We start from the raw sequence: 22,495 nt of genomic DNA on the forward strand, positions 1-22,495 counted from the left end.
TTGAATGTATGTAAGCCTACATGTATAAATAAATTATTACACACGAGTATAAAATAGATTCACACATACAAGCATGCATACAATACATACATAATAACACATGGTTACAATCATACAGATACTCGCATACATACTTACAGACACACATACACACACAAACATATATTAATACATGTGCAACATAAAAACAAATGCAATTAATACGCTCTTTTGAAGATACCACCAACAAAACTGTCAACTCTTTAAGCTGAGCTGACTCATAAGTGATACACTGTATATGCAATGTTCCTAATGGTTCTCTTATGATTGCGAATGATCGATCTATTTCTGTGTGGCATCCCTCCCTGAACAAGGCCTAACTCCCCTAATCTCAGGCAGTTTTAATGTGCATGAAACTTTCATGAATTTCGAGAGGAGCCAAGATTCGTGAACGTAAAATACATGCAAAAAGGTTTGTATGCACGAGGCATTGAATGCCAGTTGCAATTCGCAAAAATTTCATGCCGCAAAAAAGACTATCGGCTCCAATGTACCGTACCTGTATACCACATAATATTCTTCTCAGGATTACCCCACCCACATAATTTTATATTTCATACAGAAATCAAATATCATACTCCATTTTATCATGAATATTTATGTGAACTCTGAATTCTTTGAAGCTATTTAAATGCATAAAAAAAAAAAAATTAATATGTAGAACTGTTCCAATGGAGCATTTAGCTGCGATGTTATCAATAAACTAACAAGGCAAACGTCAAGTGATGTCTTGCCCGCATATCATAATTTATGATTATAGTGTTCATGAAAGTTCATTGACCTTTGACCTTGGGTGACCTCACCAAAATTCAAACTTGACAGGCATCTTTAGGTGATATACCTGTGCTCTGAGTTTTGTGGTCTGCAGCTCAGAGCTTCTGGTGGAAATATATCGAGAGCACACAATAAACATGGCGCTTTAATCAGGGAACGTTCATTGACATTTTGACCTTTGACTTTAGAATTCATCAATATTAGAACTTGATGAGCTTCTTTAGGTTTTGTACCTGTGGTGTGAGTTTAGTGGTCATAGCTCAAGTTGGTAAAAAATTAGAGAGAGTGCACCAAATTCTTGACAATGCTGATGCTGCTGCCGCCAGCAGAAAAGTGATGCCTTTGTCTCACTTTGGCTATGTGGGAGAGACAATGAGATAAAATCCAATCCAATCCAATCCAATCCAATCCAATCCAATCCAATCCAATCCAATCCAATCGAAACAAATTCAATGCATCCATGATTTAAACAGGGAAAAATGTGGGCACGACAATCATGAGACATACAATCACAGACAGACAAAAGAGACACACACATACACACAGACACATTCTCTCTCTATAACTGTCCTCTCTCATACATGTACACACCTTAAAAAACAAAAAGTAGAATAATTGCAATTACAATCACAGAATGCTCAAGTCATCAAAGGGTACAGGTATACATAATATCCTTTTTATTGCACTAAAATCACTTGTGAGCTATTCACAATTTTGCCAAATAGCTTCTTTCTGAACAAACACATTCCCTACAAACTGTTTCACATTCATCCTTGCGATACTTTCCAATATCATTTCACTCAATGAAACTTTGCAACATAATAAGTGACAAAACAAACGGGCAAAAACAGAAAATGCCTCTGTTTCAACTTCAGAACAAGCACAAAACATAAAATAGAGAACATTCTTGTCTTGTTTCTTGGGGGAGACACAAGAAACCTTCTTTGGATCTCTTTTCCACTGTACAGCATCCATACCTCACATCCTTTTTACCAGCGCAGAGCACAAACCACTTTTTGTAAGATTATCTCTTACAGTGTCACAAGAAAAAATACAAACAACCCAACAGTACCATAAAAATAAAATATGCCAATAAAACAAGCCATTAATTTGGTTTCTCTAAACAACTTTTATAACAAACTCAATATCTCATGGATACCCACGTGACTTGGATATCCATGTGACTTAGGTAAGCCCTAACAACCCTTACAATTTCCCAGAAATTTGCCTAACCTGACAAAAACTAATATATCATATACAATGTGCATTCTGGTGGATTTAGGCACAACTTAAAATGCATGCATCACATGCCAAAAAGTGGCTATTAGCCAGGTTGTCTGGATAAATTAACATAAACTTGACTGCATCATGAAACTTGCATATTCCAGTAAACTCTGGTAACAGCCAATGCACTTAAAAATTCCTCAATTCAAAGCATTGGGGAAAAAAGATGTATAGATGTCAAATTTTATGGTTTCTGCTTTCCACAAAGTACCTGGTACATATAAACTGGGCAGCACATAGCAATTCAGTGCTACTTTCATTTGTAAAGCCACTACAAAAAGGAAAAACAAAATTTTGCTAGTTATGCCAGGCACTGTGAGGTAATAAGAATTCAAATGACCAAAAAAAATAAAATAAAATAAAAATGCAAACAAAACAAAATTACACTAAATTTGTAGATTAAGAGGAAAATTCTGTATCACACACTGTGCATACCAGCAATTGTCTGTTTTCTATCTGCAATTCACATGGGGTATAAAGACTTTAACAACAAAAACAAAAACACTTCTCCTTTTCATAATCTTTACTGGCCTATAATGCCATCATGAAATATATTACTAATGACACAATAAAAGATTTTGGAACAGTACACTTGTAGGGTACTACATGTACATGTGAAGACTACAAACATCACATGACTAACCATTAGAGCCTCAATATGGTTTCATTTAAGAGAATAATATACAGGGGTGAAACAAAAAGTACACTTTTACATTTTATGATCAAAATTGTAGATAATATACCTGAAAGTTACACAGGGAAAATGAGTAGATTTTTTTTTTCTTCAAACCAATGCACAGGTAGGAAGGATACAAACAAATTCTTACAGGCAAAATTACTAAAAAATCCTTTGGGGCAGAGTAAATACAGTGTATACAACATGATTTCTCTTCACTCTGTAGGTCATTATAGAACATCTTGACATGTCATTTTACCAATCCAATGTTACGCCTTCTTTGACATGTTATTAAAGTGTTAGCCATTACACGATGCTGGGATCAAGCTGGTGGTACTATATACCAAGTGAGATGTACCTACATGAATCAGTTAGTCTTCATTAAGACTTTACTTCACCGTCACACTAGCAATCCTAGACCCAAGATCCTAAAGTGCAATTCTGTGTAGAGTAATTCTTTAGAATACAATATGCTAAATTCAAACATATGAATTCAGTTCGATGCCACTAGTCGAAGCAAGTCCAATCAATTGCTGCAGTGCCAAAAAAAAAGAAAAAAGGTAAAATGAGTAAATTAAACTGAACAATTTGTTAATTACCAGGTACATGTATATTATCGATGTAACTGTACATGTTGGGGCTATTCACAATGTACTACCATCAGGTATACATACAAGTATACATATAATTTTTCATGCATGCATACTCTTTAAAGCATTATATGGGTGTAGGACCTAGCCTATACGTCAACTCAGCTCCACTGTTGTGATGCATGATGCTTTGAAGAGTGGAGTCTCCATTTGTCAAACTAGACTGCTGATAGTCCGCACATATTAAAACTACCAGCTGGTAACCATTATATACAGAGAGGGATATGACCATAGAAATTGATTATAACATCGATTCCTCTTGGTATGTAGAGTATTGATGTCTCACAAAGTTTGCCTAGGTGTAATATTGTGCGTTCTAGGGATTGGCCAATGACACACTAGCCATCATGGTGATATGATATGACCAGTTCATTATTTCTCCTCACTGGTTGTCACTATCTATTAGGAAGAAACCTTGGACATAGAGACTCATACTGCCGGAGCTAGTGATAAAATTTTCTGGCCTTCCCCTCTTATTAGAAAGAATCAAAGAACATCCTGAAACTTGATGAACTAAATCAATCGTGGTATGCATAGCTTTACTCTCTGGGTTAACTGAGACAGCATGAAACATGTACAATTTCTGTCTGAAAGCCACACGTGCTGGAAATTAATGCTCCAATTATTCATAACAGAGGGAAATCTGGCAGCCCAATCCATGCATCATTTCAACCCACTCAATATGTCAATCAATGAATTTCTCTGGATGGCAATTATCCTTGCAAAAAAGGAAAATCAAATCTGTTAAAAAAAGACTGGGTGTTCACATTCCTGTCAATGATTTGTCAGATATTCCTTCTGAACGTATGCATACGTAAATGTCACACTGTGCGTCTTTTTCTGAACCTTGGACTGTTGACAAGGCAGTTCTACCATCACAGCAGAGTAAATATTTACAGTCAGAGCTAGAAGGTCACTCCTTGCTGAAGTCAGATGTCCTTCTGGCGGATACAGGGGAAAAGAAAAAAGATACACATGTACAGTCCAACCTATGTTATTCGGCCATGTCAAGACCGGCGCTCCTCCGGAAAAAATAATTTAGCCTGATATGGGAGAAGCAATGATTAATGTAGGTCCTACACATTGTACATGAATACAAGTAGGCTGCTGACCCAGTGGTAGCTACATACAGGTAGTGAATGCCAATAGTAGTGTAATTTATGCTAGCCCACTTAAAATTACAGTCATAAAACATTTTACTCTAAAATTCATAACATGTTTCCGTAGGGAATATCATAGGCAAATTGCCTAAACTTTGTTTGAGTTTTCAGGTTTGAAATAACTTTCTTCTTTAATGCTTTAACTGCTTGGAGGCGTCCAGATAACAGAGAAGTTCGGATAAAGAGAAGGCCAGATAATCGAGGTTGGACTGTATCCAGACAAAGAGACATGGAAAAAGAACAAGTGTGGAAGATTTACAGCCGATGTTTTAGGAGGGAGTCCTAGAACATTATCACAGTGCTCTATAACTAGCCTTACTCCAATGCTGAAGGCAGTATAAAATGGTGGAATGTGAAAGGGAAATCATCCTTTTTAAAGACTGAATGATGTCTTCAGCTAGATAATAATGATGAAACAGGAAAAGAGTTGTCACCCTGTTGGTATGGCTGGACAACCGACCATCATCCTATCATAAAATTCTCTTGAAACGTCATCTAAATATTACATACAGCATCCCCAGGCACCAAGACACTCTAGTCTGCTGGATACTGTAAACGTCAATATTTTCGCGCGATTAATTTTTCGCGCTGAGCGGCTCGAAAACGTATTCGCGGGTTCTTAAATTCGCGCTCCGCAGCAGGTTACTTTACTGTAGTACACATTCACTGCTTTCATCCAAAGCCTCTGCTACATAGCTTGCTATGCCAGAGTACGACAAGCGACGTAGCGAGCGGCTCGACTGCGAGTACAAGCACTCAAATACGTAGTACAGCTGTGACTCTAGTACCGTAGTCACGGGGGACTGTAGCATCGATGCGTGCGGTGCACACATGCATGCTACAGTACACAGCAATCTAGGGTATCGTCTCTTTGCACAGTACTAGTAGCGTAAACATGCCTGTACATTGTACTACGTAGCAGTATCATCGATGAAGCGCACACAATTCATCCCGTTCAAAATGTGCGTAGAAAATTGTGAAGATATATTCGCGCGTTTTTGAATTCGCGCTAGCCGAGCGTAGCGCGAAATCCGCGAAAATTAATGTACCGCGAAAATTTCCACGTTTACAGTATTCACATACAAGCACCTATAATGAGGAACACACATATAGAGAGAATCACTGGAAACAACATGAGATGAATTCATGATAGCTAGATCATGAATCACAATAACAGTGTTCTGCATTGAGTTATAGGTCAATCATTTATAAAGTGGACACATTGTGTTAACAATCCCCTTCTCTCCCTTAAAAAAGTAAAAAATCATTAAAACTGGCACCAATGTATGACGGCCTGATTCTGACTGCATATTATTGAACTGCACGCTCCTCGTACTTACTAATGAGTCATTTGGGGCTAGACAAAGAGACTGAAATCAAAACAAATACTAAGAAAGGATGAACTATCACTGTATTCTCATGGATGACAATTAATGACTCATAGCCAGCTCATAGTAACATTCTCCCCATCAAAACCTGGCTCACAATCAATAGGAACAGTTTTTGAAAACAGACTAGCTGCCATCTTGGCTCTGTGTGAGTCCACTGCAAAGGAAGGCAAGAACAAATGCACAGGCAGAATACTGACATGGACATTTGCATAAATGCACTTCTTGAGAGTTGGTCAAGTTTAGTTTGCTATCACACCCTGAGGCAGCATGCCATTCAGCAATCTACTGTCTGGGCTGTGGTTTCAAAGTAATCTCTGCGTCATCTCAATGCAAGGACTTGGGTAGAAGTCAACGATGGCTTCTGCATTTCAGGCATGAGGTTCATGCAGAAGCTGAAGCCATAAAATTGTCAAACATTTATCAAAAACTCATCCTAACTTTGAATACGATTTGCAAAACAGAAAATCATGGCCTTCTTTTAGTCTTGTGCATGTATGAATGCAACTTTCTTCAAGTATCATAGTAACACCTCAAAATACTGACAGCTGATTAACTGATGATAGAAGTCAAAAAGTTGAAGATTTGTATGAAATGAGACCAATTTAAATGATGAAAAATAAATACAAGCAACTTTGTCCAGTGACTAAAAATAAAACCAAAAAAACAAACTAATAACAGAAACAAAGCAAAACTGTAAGGACAGAACAAAAGAGCAAACCTATATTTGATACAAAGTTTTCAAACTGACCTTGAGACAGTGAACAATCTATGGACAATAACTAAATGATACGATTATTGTGTCTAAAGGAGGAAGAATTAGGATGCTACATGGTGCCATAACTCTGGTTGCTGGAGCACAAGTTACCAGGTTCCCAGTGTGTCAAGTCTGACCTTTGTGACTACAATAGACAGCCAGACTCGTTACAGCAGCTACCAACAATAAACAGTTTGCCATCCTCATACAGTCACACTCTATACATATGGGCCACAGTAAGCATGGCCTTTCTGTACAGCTTGTAAGCATGGATCAAACCAACCAAGCCCTGCCAGCTTGCATGTCAGTGGAACCTGGGATTACATGATACATTTGTTCTATTCCCTTGGAAAGGGGGAAGAGTTAAAGGATGGAGATATGCATGGATTTGGAGATTTCTACAATATTGATTTGAGCATTTTGGTACATTTCCCTAATATCAGTGCACTGTCAGTTCGTGTCCAAATGGCAAGCTAAGTTATTTATGAGCATGTTTGGTATTGAGTTTCCCCCTTTTCTCTCTACCTTGTTGTCCCATTGTGGCAAAAGGCTTCCTTGGATTCCTCAAATTTCTCACCCTAGGCTATAAGCACACAGTATGTGGGTCAATGTAATCAGGATTGGAAGGACAGGGGAGGGGAGGACAGGGGAGGGAGAAGGAGGGGAGGGGAGAGGAGGAGGGGGAGGGATCGGAGGGGAATGGAGGGGGGTAAGGAGAGGGGAGAAGGAGAGGGAGTGGGGGTAAGGAGAGGGAGTGGGGGTAAGGAGAGGGGCAAGGGAAGGGAGGGGATGGGATGGGAGGGGAGGGGAATGGAGGGGTAAGGAGAGGGGAGGAGAAGAAAATGGGGGTAAGGAAAGGGGGAAGGGAATGGAGGGGAATGGACTAAGGAGATAGGAGAAGGTGAGGGGAATTGGGGTAAGGAGAGGGAAAGGGAAAGGAGGGGATGGGATGGGAGGGGAATGGGGGGTAAGGGGGGGGGGTGGGGTTAGTGGTGTAAGGAGAGGGGAGGAAGAATTGATGAGGCAAAGACCTGGGTCATCTATGAACTGGCCAATGGTATCGTGATCATACTCCCCATATGACTCACTTTATGAGGCAATCAGCAGTCACTGGAGTAGTCTTTTGGGGGTACTTTGGTGCATCAATCTATGGAATTAGTTGCCATGGCATTGCCAAACAATATGGAAGTTACTACCTAACTCCCTCCGATATTAATAACCAATGGTCATCTTTGTGACATTGGTTCAAAACAAAGATGTAGGAGGGGAGATGAAGCCTGACCACCAATCCTAACCCTTTAACCTGTTAGGGTGAGCTGATTTTACTATAATACGCATATCCCATAGACATCTGCCTGAGGAAACTTGGGACAAGTCATCAACAAGTTAACTGAGCTCAGCACAGATCAATGTCAGCATGCTGGTATCATGTGTGAAAACTAAGACTGCTATATTCACTGAACCACCCCTGTAGCGTGTAGGGTGACTAACATGTATCGTCAATTCCCTCTCATGCCTACCCAGTTTGCAGGATTCCAATATTCAAGAAATATGGGCTTTCATAACACTCAGGAGAATCTTTACGAGCACACTGTACAGGTCTATTTTGTTTACTTTCTTATCTAGCAAACAAAGACTTGCATATTGACACTACATTATCGGCAGGGTATGACGCTACCAATAAATGAGCAAACTCAAAACTGCAGTTCTCAATTCTTCCTGTACACTATCATTGAGTATCATGGAGTGCTTTCAGGGTCCTGGATAGGTCTGTTAGATTAGCAGAGAAGAACAAACATTATAAACATCTGAGACAACAATATTCTCCAACCTAAGGTACACTTTACATTGTTGCAGCTCCACAGCCATGACCTGGGCAAGTCATAGGAAGCACAGGGACTTTGAGTCACCATGACAACACTTCTTGGAAACAACTCCCTAATTACCAGCTAGGCTGATCTCGCACATTTTGCCCTCTGCATGACTACTAGTTGGTTGGTGACATCACAGTCCTGTGAAAGAACAATGGCACACAGTATGACCTCCCAAAGGCCTTGCTCTCAGGATGAGTCTCAAAAGGCCCGTTCACACACAACGGAAATCGAAATTACAATCGCGATCCAAATTTCGATTTTTTTTTCCGACCGTTCATACACAGGGAACAATCGCACTATGCAGCAAGGAAAGAACGATCAGTGGCCAAATTGTGCATGTGCGAAACTTGCATGACCGAAGACTGACCACGCAGTCCCAATAGAGTTTCGTGTGCGCGCGATTCAAAGAGACTCGATTTTGTAAACAAGCAAAATAATCGCGATTATTCTGAAAAATCGCACTAATAGTGCGAGTTGGATCGCGATAAGGATCGCGGTAATTAGTGAGATTTTTCTGTCCACACACGAAAAAATTTCGAAATTTTGATCGCGATAAGAAAATCGATTTTTAAATCGCACTTTTTCCCTTGTGTGTGAACGGGCCTAATGTCTCTCAAACCTGACACTAAAGCTACTTATTACTCTCTTCTCTAACACATGCAATGATGATGACTGTATGCATGTATACTTTTATGTTATGTCAACTCACAAAAAAAGCTGGGGGTGGGGAAACTATGCACACTAAAATCCATTTATCTGAATCCAGGCCTACTACAGAGGATGTTTTATTGCTAAGTTCTAAGAAAAGAAATGTACTAAAACTCAATTTTGACACCCAGATTCTGACCAATCAGCACAATTGACATTGCATTGTAAACACAAGGACAAACACTCCCATACGTTCCCTTTGTGTTATTTTATCTACATGTACATCAGGCACAATCCAAACAGGTTGCAAATGCCTTTTACCATCAAAAGTCGCATGGCATTAAATTAGGGAATTTGTGTGACCCAACGCCAAGAATAAAATTAAATTGACAGTTCAGATACTGCGTAGATGGGTATGTCTGTTTAAACATGTTCTCTATTAAAGGAAAAAACTCCTGTAACGAATGCACAAAGCAGAATGAAATAAAAGATGGTTTAGATACAATTACATCTTGGTGACCAAGTAATGCACTGTATATTAAACCATAGGGCCTATATGTTAGAAATATGTTGTATGCAACTATGTGTTCAACTCTTTGTATATCATCATGAATAAAGTACATGATCCAATCTCTGCAGGTCCTATAACATATTATTTGTACCAACTATAAAAACACTTGAATCTGCTAACTGGCCAATCGGTCAGACCTTACATTCATCCCAAAAATTAAGTTTGTAAATAGCACTGTTGCAAACAGCAGACTGGATAGAAAGAAAGCTGAGCCAAGATCTCGAGGTGACTAATTGTAACATAAGACACAAGGATAAATTCATGTAGGATTGCCAATGAAATGTACTCAGAGTAGACGGCTGATGTTACATGCTAGCTCTGATCCTGATAAATTCCACAGCTTTCGTCACAATAGCTGTTGAGCCAACTGCAGGAGAGAGTCATCCATGGCTGATGTGCATGTGTGTGATTATGAGTGGTGTCTCATACACTCGTGGCATGAAACACCAACCCCCCCCCCCCCCCACCCCCAACTCATGGCCAGCAACCCTGTTTTTCCCCTTACACCTATATATAGCATCATAAACACAGTCTGGCAGACCGGGGGAAAGAGGATGGGAGCCTACATTACTAGGAGTGACCTTTGAACTTCTGCCAATATCCTAGGATGGCATTATACTCTGTCTTCAGATACATGTATAACATACAAACATATACATGTACAATGTAATACAAGACTGAAGTGAGCACAGTACTCTCTATGCCTACTTCTTTCTCATCCATACATTGGGTTTTGGTTTTCTCTCATTGAATGGGTACAAAGAGAACAAAAGGGAAGAAGGAGATCCTGGGATATCTCAAATGACAAGAATTTATATTTAAAAAAAAATCTTTTTGTTATCTATTACAATTTACAATCATGCAATAATCACTCCAGCTGCACACCTGATATTCAACAGAAACCAGATATAGCATCTTATCCTCCTTCACACCCATAAAATGAGTCAATCACAAGACATAGCCCAGTATATTATTCAAAGAAGATGACACTATACGCCAACAAATTAACCACTCATACAACATTCAGAAAATGAGAAATATGGAAAGAGATACAGGGCTTTCTCAACATGATACCCTCTACTAGGATTAGTGACAGAGTTCAACGGACAAGACTGCTCTGGCTGAGATAAAAAACTGGGGATTCCCAGGCTGTGTAGAGAGTGGGACACTGATGTGGTATATTACTGTCATTATCTGTTTGCTTCAGTAAGCCTTTGTATTCCAACATCGCCACAGAAACCATCCTTTAGCAGCAGGAATGTTGTGACCAATACCTCAAAACACCTACAATGTACTTATAAAAACTTGTTGTGTAACACAAGTTAGAAACTACATAGTAACTAACCTGCAAACTTGGCAATAATATTTAGTTCGTGTGCAAAGTGCATGCTAAACATACTTCTTTATACACATTATTCAATTTATATTCTACATACGTGCATCTACTGATGACAAATGTGAGTTTTTGTACTTGTTCTATATTCACACTTTGTATAAATTCATAAGCATGCAGTAATGAGGCATATAAGAAACATTTAAATATAGTAAATGATTGAGCACAGCCTGGAAAGGATCTGCCTCATTAAAACCGATTCCTTGGAGATATTTTTGGCTTACCCAGACAGGAAAACAATCCTAGACAGAATGTGGCTTTGGGTCACACCTCTTCCTACATGCTGATGTGTATTCATGGCATCAGTGAGTTCTACATCACAGCAAGTAAATTTTAGGTGATACTCTTGAATGAGACAACACTATGTAATCACATACTGTACAAGGTAAATTGTATCAGTCCTCAACAGTGCATATACAGTGTATGCAAAGCACTGACCTGGCATAAAAATCACAGCCCCCTGAATATGTTCGGCACAATCCTTGCATCACTTCTTTGCGCATGTCTTCTTCTTTTTTTTTTTTTTTTTCTACAGCTGATTTTCAAAATTTTTTTTCAATTACAACTACAGTAGTGTGCCAGCATAGAGACTTTCCTCACTGCCATTGAATGTAATCTGTATGGGAACAAACGCACTACAAGGCATGCTATCAAAATGAGAACCCCTTATCGTTAACAAAAAGGTAATCTTCTTTGATTTGGGATATTGGTAGATGTAGGCTTTTGTATAAACTGCTAACAAGAATGATTCTTCAGAGTTATTGTGAATGTTCAGTTGACAAAATTCAAAGACAAAAGGAATGGTAACTGGCTAGTAGCACTCAAATGGGGTAGGGCCTATAAAGTGGTACAATGGAATTGATACCTTATCTGGGCAACATGTGCTTGCTTCTCGTTTACACAGTAACAATCAAAGGTATCCATATCTGCTGAACATCCATACATAGGTAATTTTAGGTATGTGAAACTAATCTACCTGTCAAAGAGATTTTTAATGCTATGTACTTCCTCTTCTTATGGCTGTTCACTACCTAATGACTGAACAAGGTCTCCATCTGTAACTACAGATGAGAATTCTATCAGACGGGGAATGCAATGACTGGAAGATTGTAAACATATCGTATACAATTATGTATTTGCTTCATACCATAAATTGGACTATAAGGGATACATTCAACTGGACCTCATGGGAACAGTTTCAATCATTATCAGCTGAAATAAAGCTCTTATCATGGTAGCAGACAGAAAACTATCAACCAGCTTTGAACATCATTTAATCGTTGCCACAGTTACTGCCATTCAAGCAACTTATAAGACTTGTAGACATCTTTATGAAATTGGCCTCTAGACCTATTTTAACCGAATAATTATGCTATCCTTGTCTTCCTCCAAAATGAAGTTTGCACTATTGGACTGAACTTTAAAAACATACCCACAATTTACATCATTTCTTTCTAATGACATCATATGTGGCCTACGATTACGTAAATTAAGGGTACCTATACAGTAAGTACGCTGCAATAACACGTGTAAGAGACTACCCTACACAGCCGCCAAAATATCACACTTCCAACATCTGTCTTTTTTGTGTGTGTTTGTTACTGTATACCATCTGAATATGTGATGTATTACAAGTGCTTTACAATGCTCTACAGCTGATATTCTTCCACTGTACACAAAATATACACTGTACATGTATGCATTTCTAGTGCTTGCTGTATCCCTACATTGTGCACAGTGTTGATCTTGGTAAACTGCGATTTATCCCAAGCCAATAGTCATTCACCTGGAACGAACATTCTCAGGACTATAGGGGAAATAGATAGAGACTGGTAACAGGTTTTCAGTGAATACACACAGCTCTATTGCGATGTATGAAGCAATAAAAAATGATGACTGTCAAGCGTTGTAAGAAGTTGCGTCATTACGACACAGAGTGGTCCTGGATGTCTCTCAGTGGGAGTCCACAGGGATGGAAATCTTCGTATCAAAAATAGCCATGTCAGGAAAAGCACTCTAGCCTGTCAAGCAGGTAGGTACTCTAATTCCCACGCATCACTCTGACCATCCAATCATTGCAATGATAAATCCATGTTTGTTCTTTCATTAAATCTGCTCCACTGATTACCTTCGTTCCAGGATATGTACAAAATTTCACATCTCCCGATGCATGGGGTCTCAGTGTCCGTCATCATAGGTGGATAAAAGAGCGGCTTCCACAGGCTCCATACACGAGGGACATGTGAAGGAACGCATCAACCAATCGTCTATACATTTGGTGTGGTAGATGTGCATACAGGGTAGCAGTCGTATCGGGTCTCCTAGCTGAAAATCTAGCATACATATCACACATCTGCAAAGAAAACAGAGAAATGTACAAAAAGAAAATGATACACCATGCATGATTCATGTGCTTGACAGTCTCATTGAATACCGTCCTGTATTTTTTGGCCTGTATACACGCAATACAATCAGCATTAAAGAGGGATGGTATAGTATTGGTGGAGACGATGATTGGGCTTTTAACTTTTTGCGAGATATCAAGAAGCCACTCATGAAATAGCACAGAACTATTTGATGAAAATCAGTTTTGGCATGGCTGAGACATCCCCAAACAAGGTAAAACAAAGCAATCGTAATAAAAGGTGGGTCCCACCTTTTATTTGGATTGCTCTGTTTTGAATATCTCAGCCATTTCAAAACCAATTTTCATCAAATAAATGTTGAATTCCTCTTGGAATTACATGCTTTTTCACCCTTCAGAAGAGGTTTCTCATTATCTCAACAAAAAATGCTAGAAACCTGAAGTTAGATCTCAACCAAAACTATACAATCCCTTTAACAACATCTTATAATATCGGTAGTTTGTTGAAGTTATGCTTTTGCTATAAGACATAGGATGTATACATAGCAACCAAACTCTTTCTTCGGTGGTGGATCCAGAGGGGGCGCAACCGGTGCATACCCCCCCCCCCTTTATTTTTTGTTTAAAAAAAATAAAAAATCAAGAAAAAAAAAATGAAATGAAACCCGGAAGTGGCACCAGAAATATTAGTTGCGCCCCCCCCCTTACAAAATTCCTGGATCCGCCCCTGTTCTTGGAAATAAAAATATTGATACTGTCTGTGCACGACAGTCAATATCATTTTCACAGAAATACAGTATCCATACAACTAACTATCCAGGATGTCTGGAAAACATCAAGACTATTTTGCGCAAGACTTTGGATTACTCAATAGGGATAATACAAATCAAAACTAGAAATGTCGCTACAGCGACTGGTTATACCCCCGCCAAACAACATTTCATAAGCTTTGGTCAAAACAACATTTCATAAGCTTTGGTCAAAAAACTGAGGAAGTAGTTAAATCCGCAAGATCTTTCCTTGATCTTCTGCCATTAATATGCCGTTACCATGGCAACGTACTTTCGGGTACTGTCGAAAAATGTGTCTTGCACATCGACAACCAAAGGCACACATCTGTACCAAGTTTCATGGAAATTGGGCAAAAACTGAGGAAGTAGTTTGCAACACAAAATTTTCCATCATTTTGGCTCATAATATGTGAGCTGTTACCATGGCAACATACTTTTTGTCACTGTCAAGAAATGTGTCATGCTGACCTATATCCTAAGACAAACATTCAATATGAATTCCATGAGAATTGGAAGAACACTGATGAAGCAGTTTTGCCATGAAGCATTTTGCCCTATATTTTACCAATAACATGCCGTTACCATGGCAACGCACCTTTTGCCACTGCGGAAATATATGTCTGTCTTGCACATTAACATATTCAGATGAACATCTGTACCTAATTTCATAAAAATTAATCAAAAACTGTGGGAGGAGTTCGCAACGCAAGATTTGTACATTGCCCATAATATGCCGTTACCATGGCAACATACTTTTGGGTACTGTCAAAAAATACGTCTTGCACATCTACAACCCAAGGCACACATCTGTGCCAAGTTTTATGGGAATCGGTTGAAAACTGAGGAAGTAGTTCGCGACGCAAGATTTGCAACGGACCGACCGCCCGACCGCCCGACCGCCCGACCGTCCGCTGATTCCTATGTACCCCCCTCAAACTTCGTTTGGCGGGGGTATAACTATAGACTTCATCTATATCTTTTATACTGTATATAAAACTATAGACTTTATGTATTGTGTCCTTGTCAATTGTGTTGTAATGGACCAGGGCCATTGTATTTCATTCCTTGTACTAGGTACCTATATAGGATATTACAGCTGTACATGCTTTGATTTGTGAAGAAATAAAGTACAGTGTCGCCTCTCAGATTTGTTGATTTAACTTCACAGAATTTAGCAGGTTTGATTGATAGCCCTACATTGAAAAGAATTGTACACAAAAAAGAATGCAAGTTGCTGCAGAATTTTACTCCCCTTCTGAAACCACAGTGAAAAGCAACTACTGCTGATGGCTCCGATTGCATCATGAGTACATGTGTTTACATGCAAAGGGTGCTTTCATATTGGTATTTTTTCCCTTATCTTTTGGCCTTCATCCCATGCTACATCTTGTAACCACCATTTCCATCAGAAGGTATAAATTCTAGTGTCTTTTTATGCACAGTTGGAATGCCTGCTTCAAACAGAACACTGTATGATGTCAAACTACTGAACCATGCACACCATGAAAGATTACCAAAACAAGAGCACAACAGCACTCGTTTTGATCCCCATGCTCACTACAGTACTAAATACACTTTCTGTAAACAACTCAACAAGCTGTAGAGAGATTGAGTTCAACAACCAGGAACTTGTTGCAGTCAAAATGTCAACATAGATGATATTCTGGCACACACCAGGAAATATGTGGATCCCACAGCTCTGTGGCTATGATACAAGTAATTCAATGACCATGTCATAAGTGCTACATTTTACAAGTCGTCATGTGCACCGAAAATAAGGTATTTGAATGTGTTTAAGTGTCTTTTCCATGACCTGACATAGTCAGTACATGGGGTACTCAAGTAGTCAGTATTGCAGACATTTAGCACCAAGCAACTTCATGTGTTTTGCTTCACTTTCACTTTAATAGTGACGATATGAATTTGAATAATACAATGAAAATATACAGCTCTATTTCAGTTGCTATAATACTCAAAGTTTTGGCTCACAAAAGTTTACAGGAAGCTAAGGAAAAGAATGCCTCCAGTGACACTTCATGGCAGAGGCAAAACACACAAAAAGAATTTCAATGCAAAGGCTTACAACTTATAGTAATCAAGATGCAACTGTACAAAGTATGTCAGGTTCATGACAATGAGATGTATAGTCATGTAGTGTGCATGAATGCGAGTCAGCAAACCTGGGCATAAGTAATGCAGGAAGTGATTGTTAAACTTGTTTTGCTTCTTAGGAAGAGAAAATTAGAGGCAAGGATGTGGGCAAGCCAAGATGTTAAGTTTACAATTAGGAGAAGATATGGTCAACAGTTGAAGCAAGTAGGTACATTGTAGACAATGAGATAACAAGAAGAACAAGAGGGGAAAGTGAGGTCAGGAGAAAAATGGAGACAGGATGAGGAGAAATGAATACTGAAGACTGAGTAAGAAACTAAAACTGGTGAAGGAGACACATCTTGAGTCATATGACATCGGTTTTTGAAAATCATTTCATACTTAACCATAATATGCATGGAAAGTAACACAGAATATAGCAATGCTGGCCATCCTATGTTGTTTTCTTTTCTTTTCTCAGTATGCAGCGAGTCACACTACCATTATCCTTGACTTTTACTTTACAGAGTGCCATTAAATTAGAACAAACAGTGATTTGCCTTAAGGAGGTACAGTTGTAAGAAATCATGGATAGGAGACTGCCAATTTCCTTGAGGAAGATCCAAGAAATGAATCCCTTCCAAACTAAACATACTCAAGTTTTGAGGAAGAGCATAGCAGCCCCATAATTTCAGATCCAGCCTATGTGTACAGTGTATGCACATTATACACTGTACCTCTAATCTTGCAGTACATGCACTGTACATCAGTGGAGTGTGAATCACACGCTTCACATAAATTCTAATTTTACAACTCACATTTACAAGCTATTTCCCAGGGAAAAAAGAGAGAAATGAGATGAAGTAAACAAAAGTGATAGCAAAATGTTGGTTCAGTACAGGTTTCAGTTTTGCAATTACAACAATAAGGAAACTGATGACTACCAGTTTGTTGCATACTTCCCTTTATAAATGATGACTGTCGTAACCCAGATTGCAGACATTATATATTAACCAGAATATAGACTGATTTGGTTTTAAAACACTGTAACACATGCCGGCCGTAACTGGGGGGCTTCCAATATAAAAAGAGAAGATGATTCAGTAGGTTATGCAATGAGTCAGGTGTATTGCTGCTATATCAGTGCAAAAATTAAGTAAATTGCTAGGCATAATGTTCCTACGAGACCCAGGATATGCCTATACCCCATGGTTATTGTGAACTCACATGCAGAAGGCTAACCTTGTTTACACTGCATATTTGCCCTGTCACCAACTGTCGCCTCTTTGAGTAGCTGACGAAGCATATATCACAGTGCTGGAGACCACTGAACATTCAGTACAGTCACATGCAGAAAACACTCTTTGTATTGTGCTGGTTACCACAGTAAAAACAAAATGTACAATGACTTTGGTACAAATCACACAGGAGCAGATGAAACTCTTGACTGAATGCACCATGTGACTCACACGCTAGTCATACTGTGGAGCTTGCTCCATCATCTTCCTTCCCCAGAAAACAATCTTTATGCATACTGATTTATCACAAATCATATGCATTATACCCTAACCTTACATGTAAATGTAAGAAAAAAAATAATGAAAGGTATTGCTTCATGTCAACGTTACATGGAAATCTTTATGAAGAATCTTGTGGAGCTATGATGTTATTGATGATAATGCAAATTTTATAAAGTGAAAGGAATGATTAAAGGAGATATCATTGCTTGAACAAAGAATGAAGAGGGTTCAAACTTACTCTCTTGCTTTCTTGCTGCCGTCGTACTGCCCAGTGGGCAAGTGCTGTATAAGGCCTATTCGTTTGGCAATTCTGATTTGTTCCTCCTCCGTCAGCTGACTGGCTGATCTCCTCTGGTTGGGTGTCACATGATATACTGGAGCTTCCTCCTGAATGCAGCCACAAAGATGAATATCAAATTATAGACTACCGATGTTCTTATAAAAAACAATTTCTAATTAGCATCTTTGAATAATTGGGAACAGAATAATCAAAGTCATTCATTCATTTCATATTTGCAGACATCATTCTCTTGATATGTTAACCAAAGAATGATTTTGAGCACACTCCTTTTGTTCTCCCCTATGTGTTGTAGGTTCTAACAGTGTACATTTCATCTCATTTTGTTCACAGAAACAGCCTTCTGTTTACCAAGAAATGTGGGATACACCGTTCATTCAAAGACTTCTACACTGGATGGGAATATGGTATGCACCATATCAATACATTTGTACATGAGCATGGTGCATGAAATATTCACGAGATTAAAATGCAGTAAATTACAATCACATATTGCCACAAGGTACTATTGCATTCTGTAAAGCTTTATCGAAAGAAAAAAAACAACAACACACAAACAGGCAACATGCTGTGACAAGCAATAAAGTTGTGTGTCTTTTGTGTGTGTGTGTGTGTGTGTGTGTGTGTGGTAAATCTCCTTCCTGACAAATCCAAAGGGAAAAAGAATTTGGGACTGTAGTTGTTGCACATAACATTTTTGGGCATTTAAGAGTGCAGAGGAGTAAGCAACCACTCCTACAAACAATTACAGACCAATGGGTTTTTAGCCCAAGACTGGTCAAAATTGCTGTAGCTACAACATTGTACCTAGAGGCTAAAGTACACAGATTTCCTCTCAGAGGTGTTTGATGGTGAAAGAAAGATAAAAATAATTTTGATTTTAAGCTCATCAAATTTGTCACATTTTTTTTTCATTTCCCTGGGTTGCTCACTCCCCATAAAGCATGATATAGGTCTACAGTACCACTGAACATATTCCAATGCATGTCTGAAGTTTAAGAGAGTCATTCCCCCCCCCCCCCCCCCCCCCCCACCTATGCACAGTATCTGTATCAATATTACAACTGTTCTCTGCGCAATCTCATTGAAATATCACTTTCCCTCTATTTGTGGAAAGTTCTTTGGGTGGTGGAAAATTTTCTCCAAATCTAATGTCAAAAACTTGAAATCTGAAGAAGCACATGAGATGAATCATCTTCTTAAAGAACTCCATGACATCTCATCTTTTCTCATTATTGGTAACACAACTGAAACATCTCAGCACTGTAAGTTCTTTGATCCACTACAATGTTTGTAGGAAACTTTTGTTAACAGGTCTGCCTGTCCATCAAAGATACCTACACTAATGTTGCAAGTTGAAATTTTATGTGCCAGTTATTGTTTACCTCTTGAGAAAACATTCAATTGCATGGCTTAAGTGTATTTAACTTGAAATGTTAGATAATACACATCTCCTGCTATCAGAGATAATTTTCAAAACTTCCCAGAAAAGATTTTAACTGTATGGGTTAAAATCATGCCTTCGTACTGTGAATGGAAGAGCATCATCAAGTTCAGACTCAACAACTTTTCCTTATCACTTTCATTCTAAAAGTAAAACCTTGTTTCACTGCCTTTCAAAATTTAATTGGATATACTGACATGTTTCAAGAAATCACTGTCTTTAAACATTCCGAATAAAATCATTTGATTACTAAGGATATAGAACTATAAATTTTTTAGGAAATCCAGACACCATCCACCTTTTTTCTCATTAAAAAGAGAATAGGCTACACGAAGAAAAATGACTTGTATCCATCCATTTCAACTGTATTCTTGGGACATTTCCACTGTGATATTCTTGGGATTCATCAACAATGCCTCTATTTAATGACACACAACTTTTAGGAGAAAGCATCAGGATCATTTCAAGTAAAAGCTGAGCCAATTTTCTTTTAACTGAGTCCCATAGAGTCAATAATCTACAAGAAAGAGTTGTCACCTCCATATCACACTTATGCACACACTCAACATGTCTGAAGTTCTATCTTCAGAGAAATTAAAGCAAATGATACATTATGACACTCTCTTGCAGTTCTTGACTTTGATGGGCACAGGGCAAACAGACACAAAGACTCCTAGAGCTGCATTTGAACCAGAATGGTACAATACATATCTGCAATATATACATATTTATAAAATAGATCAGTCTACATTAAATACAATCAAGCAGTGATATTACATGGCTAATACAGTCAACATGAGTATTTCAGTTAGATTTATCTTTTTATTGTTTTTTCACACTTTTTTTTGTTGATAAAATAGACCTAGATCAGTCAACATTTAATATAATCAGGCAGTATAGGGTTCTATATCAGGCCTACATGGTTAGTCAACATGAGTAGACTCTATTTCAGTTATGTTTTTTTTTTTATTATGATTTTTTTTTTTTAAAACATTACAGTTAAAACTGGCCCATTTACAAAGTTAGAACCTGTGTGACAAGTTTGAGATGAATCCATGTAAATATCTTTGCTCCCAACTGGCCGACCCTGATGTTTGGACTGAACTTACTGTAGTGTAATCACAGACAAAGCACTTGATTGTGATTACATATAGATCTATCTGGTGGGAGAAGACTACTCTTGAGTGGGCAGGGGGCCAAGGCCCAACAACTTTCTTTTCTCTTTTCTTGGCCAAATCGTGATACCGGTCCCCTCTTGTTCTGCGTGTGCGTCTTCACTATGTGCAAAGTCTATGGAGGTTGAAAGCAGTCACCGGCTATGACGAAATGAATGGCGGTGAATGGAGTGGTGGACTATTTCACAATATCGATAATGCCCTTTTCTTTTTACTACTAGAATCTAACTTTTAGATTCTACTCCAAGACTGAGCTCTGATGGTCATGTGGACAAGAAACAGTAGACAACTCTTAACGTTACCTCTACAAAGAAGGAACCATTGGCCACTTGCCCGAGTTAGTCACAAAATGCTTGAAACTCCTCACAGGCTCACACCCTACCCCCCCCCCCCCTTTTCTGGCTTCTTTTTTTCCTTTATGCTAGGACCCTACTTCCTACTTTAACTTGTCTATAAATTCAAGAACGAGAACTTTATCTAACGTTAATAGTAATATCGAAGGACGAAATATTATGAGATCTAAAAAATCATTTGTTCATAAATATTCGTGCCAACGACTCTACACTGAAAATTTTATTCCCCACGCATCCATCCATGACCACTGGCATTATTTCAAGCAGACAATACCAAACATAAAACTGCTTTGTGAGTTCAATGTTTTGTTTACGAGTCCAACCTGATACGGCGGCGGAGGCCCCAAACGTTCGTGAACCTCTGTGTCGTCGTGAAGCAGTGAAATATCATCGGCGGTCTGGCCCTGAAGACAGTTCCCCATGTTGAAGAGCACTACAACAAACAGCTAGCAGAGCCTTCAGACGCTTAATTATGTGCTTGCCTCTCCTTGGTCATGTTCATAAGGACAAGTATCAGTTTTGGTTACTCGTTCTCGAGAACACTTCACACAATGGCCTAGGTTCTCTGGCTGCTATGCTAGTCTACAAATGTGTAGGATAGGAAACTACGCACGTCTATCTATCCAACCAACACAACACGTCTATCGCTAGCAGCAAGCCGTACCGTACGGCCGTCCGTACACCCGACAAGAACTGGCACCTCTGCGGGTGATTGTACGGAGAGTCGCAGAAAGAGAGAGGCAATATGGCAGACAATAACATTCGCATATCACAGCGAGCGGCTGGTAATGTCCATACGCCACATAAAAACCTAGTACTTCGTATTAATCCAGTTTCGATTAATTTGCACGCCTTAATAGTAAAATTTTCATATTTTTTCAGCATAAATTATATATTATTCTAAATTATATGAAAAACATGAAAAAATACATCGATTTAGAAAAAATATCACTCCGCAATGTGAGTCGGACCGATGACGTCATACTATTGTTGTAAACAAAGTTTACCTAATCGAGGGGTTCCCCTTGGCTCGTCTATCCGCTAGGCCGTTGTTCAGAGAATATTGCGATTTTGTTAGATCCGGATGGAGGATCATTAGCGAGGCTTTGACTTAGATTACAATGCTAACTTGTAAGATCCTCAGGAAGGGGGGTGGGGGGGGGGGGGGGAATAGGGTTATGGACATCCCGGGACACATACATTTCCCCCCTATTGTTTTAGGGGCTGTTCAAAAGCGAAGTTAT

At 38.8% G+C, this 22,495-nt stretch overlaps 1 protein-coding gene across 1 annotated transcript; it reads right to left on the bottom strand.

Annotated features, from left to right (window-relative positions):
• Positions 1 to 8,494: 8,494 nt before the first annotated feature.
• LOC139728144 (RING finger protein 11-like) lies at positions 8,495 to 21,954 on the bottom strand. The gene is made up of 3 exons (XM_071639111.1): positions 21,575 to 21,954; positions 18,220 to 18,368; positions 8,495 to 13,567 (listed from the first exon to the last, which is right to left on the bottom strand). Exons 1-3 carry the CDS (start codon positions 21,671 to 21,673, stop codon positions 13,393 to 13,395), a joined length of 423 nt encoding a protein of 140 aa, XP_071495212.1. The 5' UTR covers positions 21,674 to 21,954; the 3' UTR covers positions 8,495 to 13,392.
• Positions 21,955 to 22,495: the final 541 nt, after the last annotated feature.

Source organism: Diadema antillarum, unplaced genomic scaffold, assembly GCF_040938485.1.
Source record: "Diadema antillarum isolate AM-2024a unplaced genomic scaffold, OU_Dant_1.0 seq00000166_RagTag, whole genome shotgun sequence".
Classification (NCBI taxonomy): Eukaryota; Metazoa; Echinodermata; class Echinoidea; order Diadematoida; family Diadematidae; genus Diadema; species Diadema antillarum.